General features: G+C 42.2%; 1 protein-coding gene across 17 annotated transcripts in view; it reads right to left on the reverse strand.

The window, feature by feature from the left end:
• ZNF462 (zinc finger protein 462) overlaps window positions 1-17,080 on the reverse strand; it is an 89,316-nt gene that overhangs the window by 49,000 nt on the left and 23,236 nt on the right. For all 17 annotated transcript variants that reach the window (XM_086866997.1, XM_086866995.1, XM_086866988.1 and 14 more), the window contains exon 2: window positions 405-655. In XM_086866997.1, the coding sequence (XP_086723123.1) occupies window positions 405-624 (220 nt within the window). In that variant the 5' untranslated portion in view covers window positions 625-655. The remainder of the gene's footprint in view (window positions 1-404; window positions 656-17,080) is intronic.

Raw genomic sequence — 17,080 nt, forward strand, 5'->3', positions numbered from 1 at the left:
TGGTGGATAGTTTCCAAAATTACCTTCTTGGGGGGAAAAAAATAAAACTAGTTTCAGTTTGAAAACTAACAAAAGTTGTAATTTTGAGGTGGTTCATGGTAGTAAAGGACAACCATGAAAAGCTGAAAATGAAAAATCAGTATGAAGAGCCCCACGAAAAGAAGCTGGGAAACACTACCATCCTCCATGCTTGCATTTGCAGGAAAAAAAAAAAAAAAGCCATGCTCAGAACCAGCATGGCTGATGCTAGGTATCTGCTTTGCTGATATAGCCATAAAGATAATGCAAATGTTTAAACCACAACAAAGACAGAAACTAAAAGACACTGAAATAAGACACATGGGAAACAGGGGGTAAGAGCTGAGATCTTAAAAGTTGAGATCAATCTTGGAGTTGAGCTTTACCTGCTATGTCATCTGCAATTGCGAATTCATCCTTTACAGAAGAAAATTCAACTTCAGTCTGGTTGCTAGCATTGATGGAACCAGACCGTGGCTGGTTAGGACTCTCCTCAGAGACATCAGTTGGCTGCAGAAAAGCAGTGTGAACATCCTGAATGTGAGCTTTTAGGTCTTCGTAAGATGGAGCTCGAAAATCGCAGCCATCACACTGCAGGACCTCCATGGTTCAGGATGATCTTTTACATTAGAAAAATCTGCAACAAACACAGGGGAAGGAGAGAAGAAGAAAAAATATGAGTTTATAGCAGTGCTTTTGGAACAAATCCTGGAAACACCAAGGTAACACCAAGCTTTTGATGACTCAGTCACTTGCAGAGATTCCACAAACACAGCGGCGTGAAATTCAACCTTCCTTTACCCTATTAAGAAGCGTCTACTCAGATCCACAAGAAGTTCTCTCCAGGTAGCTCACAAGCTGCTGACTCAACTCTATGAACAGTCAACTCTCTGACAAGTGACTACTGATCCACTGGACTTTGTCCTCTTGCCTTTTCCACTGCATAGGGCTGTTATTCAGAATTTAGTCTTGTTCAAAAACCACAGCCCATATGTAGAGAAATGGCACACTACTCCCAGTCATGCACTGGAATTTACAATCAGAAGACAGAAGCTTCTGCCTTCAGGAGACACACTCTAACCTTCCTGTAAGTTGCCAATTCCTGCCTCATTCACTGCCATGCATCAAAAGCTTTCACAGGGAGAAATCTGCCTTTCCTCAAAGCATCCTGTCTGCTCTGATATTGAAAACCTAGACCTAACAGCAAGGTTAGATGCAGTTACCAAAGGCAAACCAAGGCAGAATAATTTGCTCTGCCCTACTTCCACTAAGCTTTTATGGACACCTCCACTCTTTGTAAAAATGTTTACAGTTTCATTTCAGTCTATTCTAGGGACAAGACCTTTGTGCTCTAGCAGTCTGGGAGATGGAGACAGCCAGAGGAAAAAAGGGATAGCAATAGGAATAACCATATTGAAAAAGTACAATGGAAACATGAGTTACAAAGACTCTAGAGTCATCCAAAAGCCCTGCATACCTTCAAGTACAAAGCAAGGTAAGATGCAGTGAAGAACGGCGGTTCAGTTGTGACAATTAATCCTTCGACAGAAGGTTGCACTGCCATGAAGGACAGGAGACACAAAGCACAAGCTGAACAAAAGACTTAGACCCTCCTACCCTGTGCAGTGCTTAGGCACAAGAGCTATCTATCTTCCTATGCTAATACAACAATTGCATCCTTAAGCTTCCGTGCATGTGCTGAAAAAGGATGACAAACGGAGCATTTCAGAGGTCCAAGATACAACAGCAGCCCACAGCAATCTAAATTCCCTGTGTTTGCTGTATGTGAAGTATGAAGGAAGCAACCTACAAAGTGAGGAGAAAGCTCCAAAACATTAAGGCACAGGAACATGAGAGGGTACTGCACCAGGATTTTAGATGAAAGAGTGCTTCTTCTGATAGCCTGCTAAAATAAACTTCTAGCAAGTCAAATTCCGGACAGTCTGAGCACAAAGGCTCTCCACATATTTACCTACATTACTTTGCAGGCTGCACTGTGTCCTTTCTCTCCCCCCACTCCCTCTCACCACCAATAAAGAAAATGAACGCTGCACCAGCTTCTTTTCAGCTAACAAAGTTACAATAATCGAGATACTCAAGCTTTTATGTGCAAGCACCAGACCAAATTGTGTGGAAGAGGTTGCTATCTGCTCTGGATCAAATTACAGCAGAGAGTGAAGCCCCACCCCACGTCTCCTTTAGCACAGTCCATTAGACCTGAAAACAAATTTTTCCATGGAGCAGACGACTCCTGCATTTAGAGCACTTCACAGAAAAGCAGATCATCCAGTTTTCACTACCCATCCCCCAAGCTTAGTCCTTTCATCTCAGCCAAACAAGCCACAGCTCTACTGAATGTGTTTATCACACTTTCAAGAGATATGAGCCCCTGCGTCACTGAAGCTTTAAGACTCACTAAGCTGCCCTAGTCCTCTGAGCTTTGGGAGCAGCCATTTTAGCTCAGACAACTCCTGCACTCAGAGCCTCAGAGCTTCTTGCCTGTGCACAACATGGCCTCACTTATCTCAGCTTCAGCTCAAGCACACCAGCCTTTTTTTTCCTTTCTTTTCCTCTCCCCCCCTCCTCCCTTCCTTAAACTCCTCCTCCTTAGGTGATGCTTTAAAAATCACCATCTCCCAGAATCACATCTCCCTTTCTCCTGGCATGGTCTGCCCTCCAAATCGTGTCGCTGCTCTCCCCCTGCGCCCTCCTCAGAGCTGCACCTTCTCTCCTTCAGCAGAAGGCTTGGGTTTCCCCAAACCATCTCCTCAGGGTTGGCTTCCCCTGTCCCATGGATGACAAAATGTGGCGGTTCGCTCCACAAACGCTGCATTCACAGCATCAAGACACTGGTCCAAGCTGTCCTACAGGCAGAGGCGACATGCAGCTGAGCCTCCCAGGAGCAGGAGGAGGAGGAGGAGGAGGAGGAGGCGCGGGGGAGTGAGGGGGGACAGCAGGCGGGAAGCCTCCAGCCGGGCCTGTCCCTGGGGAGCTCTCCTGCTTGGCGCAGAAGACACACCACCCCACTCCCCTGCCAGATTCCAAAGTCTAATGACCTTTGTTAATCACCACCCAGCCTGTCTGCATCAGCAAACCCTGCCAGCAGACACACCCTTCACACAAAGGCTGTAGCTATGCCTTTTAAGAGAGGTTCTCTGAAAGCTCCATTGTGTGGAAGAGATGAAAAACAAGGCGCGGAACACAAAAATCTCACTCTTCCCTCCCCTCAGCCCTCCCCCTCCTCAGCCCCCCAAAAACTTCAGACCCTTTAGAAACATCACCGCAAAACGGTCTCTTTGGGAAAGCTCTGTCTCTTTTGGAAAACTTCCGGCCAGCTTACGAAATAGAAAACCAGAAGGGAGACCAACGCTGAGGAAATGAAAAAAAGACAATCCTGGCCGCTTCAAGAGGTGGAAACCACCACCATCTTCATTCATCTCCAGCACACGCTGCTGCTTGGAGAATTGCAACCTTAAAGATGCTGGTTGCTCTCTACACAGGCTTAAACCAACCATTGTGTTGAGAGGTATCATTAATAGCTGATGCTATTAATAGTATATAATTAATTATATTAATATATATTCTATTAATATATATTAATAATATTTAATTAATAGCTGATTACAAAGCTGATGGAGGTCTCTGTAATGAGTTCCAGCTTGGATATCAGCAGGATCTGCACCACAAAGGCAGCACAAAGTCCAAGAAGAGGTTAATCCTACTGCTTCTCCTGAGGATATCAAACATCAGGTACAGCTCAGCGGACTTCAGTGTAATGTTTTCACCACGCATCACCTGCTGAGAGCAGGATGAAGCGTTCTGTAAGGGATTCTGCTCTACCATTTCCATGTTCTTCTTTAAAATCTTGCCATTGCGTAAGGGCTGAAAACACACACTGCTAGTCTGAGCTCATATATCAAAAGGAACTGTAACACAACGTGCATCTTTCTTCTTTTTTGTCCACCTGGGACATGACACGGGGAGAGACGCACCCACTGAGCAGCAAAGACCATTTTCAAGTGCAGATGTTAATACACTGGCAAGACACATCCCAAGGCACAGAGACAAAGCAAGGTTCACACGTCTCCATCACGGTCAGCTAAGCTAACACATTCCATAACCTTCTGCATTTTCACTAAGAAAATTTAGAGGTGAATGGAGGTGGAGTAAGACAGGAGTTACCAAATCTAGTAACTCAGCAGCAGAAGTGTGGGAAGAAAAACCCGAAGCAACCAAACAAAACCACCATTAAATTAATCCATAAATCCCAGAAGCCCTTGAACATATTCACAAGCAATCTCTCGAGACCACATTGCCTATAAATAATATTTGACTTCTAAAATACCCTTACTAATGCAATGCTAACCTCACAAAACATAATTAAAATGCCATTGTCTGGCTAATTTGCATTTACAACCTCTTCTTAAATACAGGGCCTTAATGCTTAATTATGGATGTATTCTTATTTTTCTTATGAGCTAAAAGCTTTCAAAACATTGGGCAATTGAGATTCTCAAAGCCACCATTTTAAAGACACAAGGTGGTCTCAAATTGTCTGCAGAATCCTTCTCTACGCTCATAAACGCCTGAGAACATCTGAGACACAGTTGTATTAGATTTTGAGGTTTTTAAAAATCCAAAACAAAAGATAATTGTGCTTGTTGAACAACAGTAATTACAGAATTTGGCAGCAGCCAAAGTAGTACAAATCGTTATGTTTAAGTTTGGTTTTAAAACTTCAAAATACAAAATTAATTGAGAAGCCCAAGGCACTGACCTCAAAATTGAGCTTCTGTGGTTTGACTACCCATCCGTTATATTTTGAGATGGAATCAGCAGAGCTTCTGCAAGTTAAGAATATGCACATGCACAACCACAACTAAAAAGGTCAGTCAGACCACACAACACTCCGTGAGCTTCCAGCTCAGCATTAGTAACAATGCATGTGGAACAAAGGCATCTCCAGCTCTCCAGCCCTTCCTCTGGTCAGATGATCAGAGGCAACTTCATCCCTACATTACACAACTCACAGGTTGAACTCACAGCTTTCATTTTACTCAGTGAAAAAAATGGAGCTGAAGAGAAAATTTCTTCCCCCAAGCATGGACCAAGGAAGTGGTTGAGTCAACCCCAGTGGCGGTATTTAAAAGATGTGTGGATGTGTACCTTGGGGGCATGGTTTAGTGGGTGAACATGAGAAGTGCTGGCTGATGGTTGGACTCCATGGTCCTCCAGGTTTTTCCAGTCTTCCCCACCCTTCCAAAAATTAACTACCAAACACCACGGAAATGAACTTTGCTGGCATGTAATTACAGATAAGACAAGTTTTCAAAATTCCCATGAGTAACACCTCAGGCATTTTTCCTTGCTAGAGAAGCCTGGGTTTTATACCAGTGCCTACAGCTGTGCTGAGGACCTTCCAGCTCTGCTGCCTGGGCTCCTGGCCAGGTTCAGCCCATGTACAGTGCAGCTGCTGCTCTGATCTCTGGATTTGGGGTTTTGGGCTTTTTTTTTTTTTTTTTTCCTGATTTTTTCTTCTTAAACACTTTTTATAGCATAAAATCACAACAGCGAAAATTAGGACTAAACAAATAAAATCATAGGAGTAATGCAAAAACTTACACATGTGAGAAACTGGAAACCTGAAGGTTATTCCAACTGGAGGAAGCCAGCCTCATGTTTCATTTATGAAAGGAAACCCCATAATTAATTAAGAATTCAGAGAATAAATTCAACTCTCAACTACAGTCAGGTAAACCTACTCAACTCATGGGTCTTTTTCAATGACTAAATTCCAGTCAATCTATTGGAATTCTTGGTTATCTAAGGACTTTCTTTGTAGTTACTTCTCTGAGCTGGTACCAACATAAACTAAACTAAAATACCTTTTTTTTTTTTCCACTTTTTTCCCTTTTCAATCTGATACAAGTGGGTTTTGACAGAACCCCATGGGCTGAGTTGCAACTCTGCTATATACTTACTTTGTGATTCATATTTTCTTCTAAAGGAATTAATGATAAAACTTCATCCCTGGTTACAGCTTTAATTACCAGTATCTCGATATATCCAGTTTTGGGTTGTTTGTTCTATTCCAAAACTCAACAGTTAAGGACATAAGAGACACATTAAAATGCAAGGTATTTTCAGGATGAACTTCACTATTGGAGATTTCATTACAAATCACTAGTAAAAACAATCTAAACTGAGAAGACATAAACCCATTTTCTTCCCAAAATGTCCTTATCCAGCTACTCAGAAGAGTGTTTCAACCTGAAGAGGGTTTCAGATCTGATTCCACAAAAGTAGGTCTTCTACAGATTCTCTGTGCATTATTTTCCCAACTTTTCAGAAATCCCCTGTCATGGAAAATACGATGGCCAACTTTGCTGATCTCCCCATACAGCTGATATTTATTTATGTTCCTGAATACAGACATTTAACATAATACCACACTCTTGCAATATCACAGCTTGCAAAACCTACATTTTAAAAAAATATAAACCACATTATTCTTAAAGCTCATGGAAGAGATGAATCTCATGGAAGAGATGAATCTCTTTGCTACCAGAAGCACGATTGGGTTTTCTTTTTTTTTTTTCCTCAGTTCAAGAAAACAAGGATTCATGGAACCTCTCACATAAACGAGATGAAATGGGTCCAAATGATGGATACACTAGTATCAACTCAACTGGTATTCCCTTGACTATGACTTCTCAAAAAATGGGGGTGGAAAAAAAGGCAAAAACCTTTTTTTAAAAAATCCAAAACCCCAGAAAAATATGCTTACTGAATATTAATACCTATTAGCCATCTCACTCTAAGACCACAGCAGAATAAAGGCACACCATGAATTTTAGAAGGTGTGAAAGAAGAATCACAGATATTGGCATCTATTCGTCTGCTATTGCTGGGGCTCTACTGATTCAATCTACCTAAGTGCTGATGACTCCTTTTCTCACAGATAATGTTTCTTCTCTTTCTTTCTGTCCTGGGTCTACATATATATCTGTTCTGTTTAAAAAAATACATTAAGAGGCCATCTCAATGCTGAAGTATACTTTCAAACTTCAAACTTTTGAAATAAAAGCAGGTTGCAAATAAAATGCCACGATCTTATTAAACTACAAACTTAAGATTTCATACAAATTACAATTCTGGTGCTTTTTTGTCCCTATTTCCTCTGGGTTAGCTGTGAGGCAGTACATGAAACAGAGCATAGGCAACAGAGTCTGAGGATAAAGAACTTCCCTGATGAGAAAGGCTCTCAAACATTAAATGCTCCAAGCAAGGCTAGGATGGGTTCTTCTGATCTTCTGAATTACTTTCATGGCAAGTTATTAATCCCTACAGAATTCAAAAGACACTAAATATATATATATGAGAATCTGAACAACTGGATGGCCAGAGCAGGACTTTCTCCCTTACTGAGTATGATACTTAATTTGCTGCACAAAACTAGTCTAGAAAACTAGTTTAAGAGGGAGGTGAAACAGCAAGGGGCAAAGATTTAGAACAGAAATGTGGTTTTGCCACTTGGTTCCCGTACTCACAGGACGTGAGCCAAGTCATTCACCTCCCCAGCACAACCCAGCCTCTCAATGCTCTTCTCCACAGACACACGTGTTCAAGAGGCAACTGGGCTGGCCCAGCCGAGGAAAACAGACACCAGAGCCAAGCAGCTTGGCTTTTGTACCCTGCTCATTAGTGGTCCCCATATGGCACAATGGAACTGAATGCACTGGGGTCTGGGGTTTCTAATTTCCAGCCAAGAGTGTACTGTTAATTACCTCGAGTAGTGCTGCTGCTGCGAGTCAAGAAAGAGGTGCAAACCCTGGTGTGTGTTGAGTTGTGAGAGAGAGAAAGAAAGAGAGGGAGATGTCAGTAGGTGGTGCTGAAGAACACGGCAGTGCCCGGGCACTCCAGAAACAACCTAATCCCTTCTCATGCATTGCAAATACCTTCCAGGAGCTTTCACACAAAGGATGCATTACCAGCCTCACCCTGGAAGGAGCAGGCTCCTCAGCTTGGCACAGCCCCAGCAAAGATCTTTTCCTTGCCAAGAGAAGTCCGAGCTGTTTCAAAGGGGGTCCTGCCAGTGGCAAATCAAATATGACAAACTCCACCACATACCCCGCCGGACCGTGGACTGAAAGAACAGTCACTAAGTCGTGTCTGAAGAGAGAAGAGATCATCTCCTGATAGCCATCTGCCCTTAAAACACCCTCCAGTGCCTCTGGAAGTCATCTTGCCATTCACCCTGAACTCCATGCTCCACTCCATGGTCACTGGCAGCGCTGTGGCTGGTGAGCTGCAAGCTTTAAAGAGGACCAAATCTCAGTTTGCAAGAAGCACAGTATTTTTACAGAGGCTAAATACAGCTTTATAAACTGGTGACAGAGCTAAACCATGGGAAAACAGAAACTGCTGGATTATTTTAGGAGCCACAGAATTTTAATCTTAAGAGATCTGAGATTAGACCAGCCAACACAGCTGGTTTAAAACACATGCAGGCACTCTGAGTGGAGTCTCAGAGGTGAAAATCAAGTCGCTAGCACCCAGAAACCACAAATACGAAGGGCAAAGCTCTGCTTTGGGCCTCCTACTGAAAAAATGTGATGCCAAATAAAGTCAGAATATCACTAGTTTAAAAAATGTACGTGAAAAGTTGTTTTTCTGGACTCATGTTCCTCCTTTAAGTGCAGAAACTGAACTGGACCTGATGTAGCCGCAGTGACAGAAATTGAACTTGGCTGGTGAGAGGAGTAATCTTCCAGCCAGACATCACTTCCCTAATTTGGCACCCCATTACCCTGTTTGGTCACTCAAGACTCAGTGAGAGAAGTTCACAGGGCAGTTGGGAACCAAAGGAGAATTGCCTGGATCAGATCCAAGCGAGCCATAGCCCTCTGCCTTTCATCACCTGTGGGAGCTCAGCTTTGTAAGGACCCTGGGGAGTATGGAGCCTCAGTTCATCCAGGATCTTGCATGCTCCAGAGGTACTTTAAAAGTACAAGAGAGCACATGGAGAGGATGGAAAAGGACATTGAGAGGAATGGTTCTAACCCCATAAAACCAATATTCATGTTCTGTACCAGCCAAACTGAGTGCAACAGCACACCAACTCATTCAAACCCAAACCCACCTCCTCATGCCTGACTCCAATTATAAAGCAAGATCCACTGCTGAAACCCTGCTGGAGGGTAAGAAAGTGCTGATTAACAGAGCCTAAAGATCGTCCAGCTCTGCCAGCCTACCTCTCAGAAGCACATGTTTGTTTGAGGACCTCCACTGACACCCTGGCTATTTTAACACTGCCTTTGTCTCCAGCTATCCCTCCCCTTCCCCCAAGCTTTCTGCTGTATTTGACATTTGCAGGGCAGCAAGCAGAAGCTTCTCTGTCCGCCAGTTCATTTCCTCAGGTAATACAAATCCATCACTGACCCATTTATAATACCAGACAGAATACACAGTTTTATTTGCCCAGTGACTCACATGCAGTATGGCAGCCAGCATCTCTGCCCCAGGTAAAAGAACATATACTTTTCCAGCACTTGACAGATCTCAGACCAGTGATTACCATTAGGCTGACACCTGCCCCGCCCAACAGTTCTTTTCCACCTGGGCAAGTGAAGGTCCTCTGTCTGTTTCGTGGTGGTGAGCAAGATGCTGGTCCTGCCAGCTGAGAAGGGATGCTTGCAGAAAAGGAGGAACAAAGTTGCTGCTAACACACTGCCCAAAATGCTTTGTCCCAACCAACTTCAGATATAGGTAAGAGTCCTTCAGATTGCATGTTGAGATGCATTATGAGTGCAGTATCCTGGGTCCAAATGAGAACCTTTATCCCCACCCTTCAGCCCCCATTTTCACTCTTACTCCTTCCAGGAATCAAATTTTTGCAGTTGGTGTGATAATACAAAGCTCAAGTACAAAATACTTAAAATAGAGCTCTGGCTCATTATCATAATCATTAACGTGATACATAGATGGCAGACAGGCTCTAGGAGAAACCAAGTGGAACATTACAGTGCACTTTGGGATGGGGGAAAAGGGAATTCTGCGATAAAAAAGAAGTGATCTTTCAATTATGGATCACAACACTTGTAAATTGACCAGGTTTACTGAAAGTTCTCCAGCCAGGAAGTATTTTAATCGAAGAGGAATTAGAAACTATTACTTTAAAACCAGAAAAAAACTGTTAGTCCCGATATGTAAAAATTATATACTTTGTTATGCAGGTAATAATTAAGAACAATCTCCCACACAAAAATTAAAAAAAAAAAAACACAACCAACCTCTTGTTCATCTTATTTCATGTCTTTCCAGTAATAAACATCTCATGCCTCTGACTGCTATGGATGCATTCAAATTAAGAAGAAATCTAGTATTATAGCTCAGTTGTATAAAAAATTGTGAGAGACTGAAGCTCCTAATAGAGTTCTTCTGTCCTAGTTTAATCCTTTTCGCTTTAAATAAGCTGTTTGAGGGTCAGCCACTGACATCCAATTTCTTCTTCTTCTTCCTAAGAAATCTCAAACAGGAAATGGATCATAAAGAATAAAAAAATAACTAAGACTTTCTCTGTAATAAGGGTGTAGATAATAAGCAACTGCATCCTTCAAAACCTACCATCCTTGCAAATATGTAGACATTACAGAACTCTTAAAGAGTTCTCTTCTGCAAGCCCATTACACAACACCTTATTTTTTTTGACATCTGTTGCAAATGCTTTGCATTTAATGATTTGAAACTCAGCAATCTTCAAGCATTTACATTTATCTAGGAAGGTAACAAAATCCAATTTTAGAACAAAACAATCAGTCCCCATTGTCATAAGATGACTCTCGTTTTGAAGAACCATTCTCATTTGGCCTTTGAGATACAGGATGAGACCTGACAGAAGAGAAAGTGAAGCAAAAACTTTCACTCCAGAATATGTAAACAGTTGCCACACTACATATACAGCCCCCAATGTCTCTTGTCACAAGGACAGTTCAGTTCAAGACTAGTTCATCAAGATAAAAAGTATCTCTTGAGGTTAAAAAAAAACCCAAAAAAACCCCAAAAAACACCAAACCAAAAAACCCAAAACCACCCAAGAACTGAGCAACCTGGAATCTACACCCAAAATCATGATTTTTGTAACAGACAAGAGGAGACTGGAAGAGATTTTCAGTTTTCCTGAGCTGAAAGAGGAATTCTTAGGGAAATTCAAGGTGGAGCGACTTTTTAAAAAGCACTTACATGTGTCCCTGGTAAAAATTTGAACCTTCTTCAATTAGGAAAAAACAAAATGCACTTAAAACCCCACCAAGATTGTTAGACAAGTTCAAGAAAAGGCAGCCCAAGCTTTGTCAGAATTCTGGTTTCATGTATAATAAGAAGCAATAAAGACAAACCTCAAGAGAAGCATTAAATAAATGGCAAGTAATTGGTCTTCTAATAAGACCTGTCCACAGAAAAACCCTTATTTTGTTGCAAATGCCTTTACATTATTGAAAATTGGTGGGAGAGTGGCTCTTCAGGACAGGTATTCTGCTTTTGGCTAAGTGCTTTGGGACCCAAAAAGGCTGTTTGGAACTGCAGTGCCTCTGTCTAAATAACTCCATGGCTAGGCAAACCTTGACATTTACTGTGCATGCAAGAGTGGACAGGAGCAGGTAAGATATTTTTAAGCTAAGAAATATCCAAAAAGTTTTAAAAGTATGCAAAAGAAACACAGAAGATTGAAGACCTACCGTGGTTTAAAATCCATCTGTAAACCAAACAGAACCTTCAGCCTGATGAGATCTGAACAGAATTACGGAATACAGCTTGCCTTTTATTCTGGAAAGTTCAGAAGTAATGTTCTGAAAGCAAAGGAAGGGTTTTCTTGCTCTCAGTACTTTGTTAACAAAGTAAATTCACCTATGATAATGGCAAAGACACACGTGCTTCATTCCACACTGCCAAAGGAAATGGGTACATACTTCCTATTATCTTCAACTGATTATTGTAGAACTATTTAAAAAAATAAAAAGGAACCAAAGTTTGACTTAAAGGGAAGGCACTCAAAACCTTCCCAACTTGCTGCTTTCCAGGACACACTTCTAAGTACTTTCAGTAGATCAAGTGTCATTGAATCCTCCAGCTCAAGGAAATTTTAAAATAAAGCAGGATTAAGTTCAAAGCAGAACCGCATAAAGAATTCTATTTTGTTCTTACTAAAGGAATAAAGATGGAAACAAGCAAGCAAGGGAAAAAAAACCAAAAACAAGCAAGCAAAAAACCCAGAGAACAAAACCTAAAGTGCAAAGACCTATGCTAGACTCAGCTGCTAAAAAAAAATAAAGATTTATGGTGCTTGAAAAGGACGGGGTGTGTCTTTTCATTTACGAATGGAGAGGAGACAAGGACAATCACATTTATAAACAACACATTCTCCTTGCATTAAGAGTCCAGCTAAGTGAACAGCTCTTCAGACACAGCATTCAGCAACACCACTTGCCAGCCAGGTGGATATCCTTCCTGCTTCTTTCATCCCAAAAGAGGCACACATGAACCTGATGACACCAGAATTCATACAAAGAGCATTCTGAGACATCTGATTTGTTTTTAGACAACGTCCTTGAACACTATGGATGGGAAAAAAAAAAAGAATGTGATTTGTAGTCCACTCTAGACTTTTATCCCTTTTAGCAGTTGTTTGAATAAAAGGCACTTGCACTGTTTTTTATTCATTTCTAGCAACAAGCATTCATTCAGGCGTGGGTTCTTGTTTGCAGGAATGCACGCAGAGTCAAAGTTCCACATTAATTTATGACCTCATTGACAAAGTGTCTATGGGAGAACTGTACAATCAGTTCTGCACAAATTTCATTTTCCCTTCTGTTGTTTATGGAACACTGGAGCATGACAAAAGACAGGATCATATGTTTCAGGTTTCCATTCATTTATCACAGACAAGTCATTAAAGTCAGCAGAAGTGACTTGCACGCAGAGACAGAAAAGACTGAAGTATCTCCCTGGTTTTCAAATGGCTGCAAATTCAGAACAAAATCTGAAGACTCACTATTTTAAGTTGCACATAAGAAACAAAAAAAACCAGATATAAATATTTCAGGTAGCAATACTGACAGCCTCTTCCATCCAATCATAACCTATTTATTTGACTCATGAAGTTCAGCCCACACTTGTTGGAGGCCTCTGTGTGAAAAGCAAGCTGAGTCAGTCTGCACCACAAAAAAACCTTCTTCCTTTACCTGCTAATGAAGAACCACAAAGAAGTGAAGCAGCCTGGCTCCAGGTCATACAGCTGGTCTGTGGCACTGCCAGCAGCACAAAGAGGCTTTCCAAACTCCAGCCCTTCCTTCCCTCTGATGCCACGCTACCTTCCTGTGTCATTGTCCCTGGAATCCCAGTGCTAACCTTCCACAAGGAAAAGAAGAAATGAAAAAGCTCTCCAGCATGGCAGAAGTTGTAATTCCAGAAGGAAAGGTAAATCAAAACACCACACACAAGGATACAACTGATGCTCTTTATTTATCTTTGTATTTATTTTCTAGCTGGAGTTGCCATTTCCACCTTTCTGCACATAGTCCAGGCCTTTTGCTGAAGAATTTAGGTCAACTCAGAAAAGTGTCTGCAGAGCTACAGAGAAGAATACCAGTGGAGACAGAGTTTGGGGTTTGGTGAACATGGTCTAACCCTCATATTACTTGCCACTGCAATAGAGGATGAACACGGAAAAAAAACTGGTTTTGGGTGGGAGCTTTATATGAGGGTGAGGAAGAATATTTGTTTTGCAGGGCTGGCAGCCAGAAAAACTTAAATTCTTGGATGATCTGAGACACTTTTCTGTTAATAAGACTTTGCCCAAACTGCTGACTATTCCCAAAATCTTCTAAATAACAACATAATATTAGTTCTGTTCTAGCAACTAATCTTGTCAAAACCCTATCAATACTTCATAGCAGCTATCAAAGAGAGTCTCCTTTATAGCACCTTCATAAAGATAGCTGCAAGAGGAACTCTCTGGGTCTTCCTCAATGTCTTTTTTTAAGCAGGAGATATTCAAGACCATAGAAGAGGAAGTTTGATTTAATCAGACCTCTCTTTCACACATGCTAGCTGGAGCCACAAAGCATGTGCACACTTTCACTCCACCCTGGCTGACAAAATTTATGACAGCAGCAAACCAAGCTATTAGTTTTCACATGCCAACAGTTGCACCTATCCTTCACCGTTTGTACATCACCACAAGCAAGACAAAGTTATTTTATAGATTTTTTTTTTTTAAAAATGCTTAGATTGTACAAGAATCACGTCCTACAAAACCTTCAGGCTACACATCACCTTCGGCCTATGTTCAACCAGTGTGTGAAGTTACCATGGTTTTTGTGAAAATACAGTTTTTCAATAAAATAAGTGTTCCATACTGAGAGTCTGGATGTCTAAGAAAACACATCTTTCCAAAAGGCTCTGTGCTCAGAGCCATGCACAGCCTACCAAGGACTCCTGATCCCGTTTCATGTGAACCCAAACTCTGCAAAAGGAGCTTACAGACACAGAGCAGCCTCTGTAGTAATCCAAGATACTGCTGGCATTCCTGCTGAAAGGAAGCACACTGAGCATGCTTCATCCTATGTCTGTAGAGCAGAACCAGCCTGAGCTCTGCCAAAAGCCAAGTGTGTCATGGGCAGCTGTGACTGCTACTTTGCCTGGGCAGAGATGAGGAAAAACACCTTTTTTATGGGGGGGGTTGGTTGTTTTTTTTTTACCTTCCTGCCTGTAGCTGTCAACTGAGACACACAAACATTCTTGGTACAGCTGGAAGACACCTGGCTGAAAACTCAGTTTTGCACTTTCATGCAGTCAAAAGCATGGGCTCCAACCTTTCAGCACACAGGCAGGTACAGCTGCCTCCTGCCCAGAGTTTCTGTCAGTGTCACCTGAGAGAAGGACAATCCCAGCTGCTCCACACCCAGACCCTGGAGGAACCCTGGCTTCCCACCCTGGCCAGCCCAGCTCACAATCACCATGGGAGTCGGTGTGAGATCAGCACTTTGGGAAAGCAGGCAAAAAAGGGTTAAATCTTTTGCCTTCTTCATCCCTCTCCACATTCATAATTAATGAAGAATTGTAACTTCCTAGGTTCCTAGACTTGTTTGTCTGAGTAGAGTCACCTTTTCTTTCAAAACACCATTCCTTTCTAACATAACTTGCCTCGCCTCCCTAGCTGTATTCCTGGCACTAGGCCATATCTTTCTGCTTTTCTGTCATAAATTATTCTTCCTGGTCTATCCACTGTCTCCTCTGTACGCCTCTCATCCTCCAAGTCTTCTAGAAAGATGATCTGATCATCTTCTATTTCTACAGTCCAACAGATAAACATGCCAGCAACATGGCTCTGCAGCCAAAATAGTTGGTCCTTCCTTTCTTCTGAAGGTGTTTGTCATCCTGGTCACTCAGCACCCAGTAGGATGTAAAAGCCACCACTTTTCTCTCTTAAGAAAGGAGCACATTCTCAAAAAAGACTGCTCAGCTCAGACCACATCCTCATCAGGGCAGAGAAAATGTGGGAGGGAGAAGGAAGGTCCTGCAGCAGACATCACCAGGAATGACTGGCAGCTGTCATCCCTCAACCTGCTGCCGCTGAGGGACCTCCTGTGCACACCAGCAACTGGCACCTGAGGCTACAGAAGCCTTGTATTTCTTCCCTTTTCTTTTTGAGGAACAAGACTCCCTTTTTGGTTCTCATTGTCTGCTGCTCTGGGCTCTGTAACTGATACAAGCGTGGCCGGCCGAGGTCCTGCGTATGTGCGTGTGTGTTTGCTATGTCTGGATCCTCAGGAAGGCAGCCTGGTATTTTATTTTTAAACATTGGCTCCTGTTGCACAGCCCCACATATAATGGCTCCACTCCTGAAGGTTGGATAGTCTTCTGCTATCAGTTTTCAAAGAAAAACAAAGCCACCCAAGCCAGTGCCACCAAGAGAACAGGAGCAAAGTTCTCGCCTAAAAAAACCCACCAGGAGATCACAAAGAATATTAAGCCACCAGTGTCATCCCAGCTTCATGCTGCTGTACTGTTGCAAGCTGTAGAATATTGTGCAAGCCCCTGTAACTGCTGTGGTTTTAGAGACTTCTCAAGGTTTTTATTTCTAGAAATTTGCTGGAGTTCTGCCAGTTTTCACCAGCTGAGGACCAGACCTTTATGCGGATCAGGACTCACTAAAGCCTTTTATTATGAAGTGGAGGGTCGGAACAGGAGTTTCTCCTCACCTGAAAGCAGAACCTGCAATGGATCTCCCAGGTCTCAGAAGCTGAAGGAGGCAGAACCCAGACATGCTAATCAGGGACTATGGTTCACCCTTCCTGGAGAGCCTGCCCTTCAGATGTGTTGCAAAGCTGACAAAATAATTGACATCATGTACCTCTAAGCCACCTGCACTAAGAGATCATTTCAGCAGTGAAGGTTCACTGTCAAAAAGGAAAGAAAAAAAAAAAGTGGTTTCCTTTTCAGCGGAGCACACAGGGTCTGTATCTGTAGGCTTGATTACTAGAAGAAAGGAAATGTTCAAGCTGAAGACAAGAGGACTTGCACACATGCCTGGGAGAGAAGATTTGACACAGAACATGGGACAGAAATGGAGAAAAAGTGGTTTGTCAAGAGGAAGTCATCTTTCTGTATCTTATCTTCACTTGCATTTCATGATGGGACACCACTAATCAGAGTGCTATTTCCAGGTTAAAACAGCCACTCATTGCAAAAAGAAGGGGAACAGCTTCAACATCTTTCTGCTTCTTCATTCCTGATCTCCTTTCTTCTCCCACTGGCTTCTAGCTCCTCCACTCAGACTGATGCCATACAGAGTTCTGAATCTTGAAAGAACCCTTCCAAAACTCAATCTATAAATTAAGATGTGAAAACAGCCTGACAATTAGGGAATCAAAATTCTCCTTCATCCAGCTAGAGCAATTGATTTACAAAGTAAAAAAATAAAAAAAATAAAAAGCACTTAAAGTGAGGCCTCTACAGCTGACCTTCCAAACCAAGTTAATGAACTAGTTTTCCCCTGGAACTG

This window comes from Cyanistes caeruleus, chromosome Z, assembly GCF_971803275.1.
Source record: "Cyanistes caeruleus chromosome Z, bCyaCae1.hap1.1, whole genome shotgun sequence".
Taxonomy (NCBI): Eukaryota; Metazoa; Chordata; class Aves; order Passeriformes; family Paridae; genus Cyanistes; species Cyanistes caeruleus.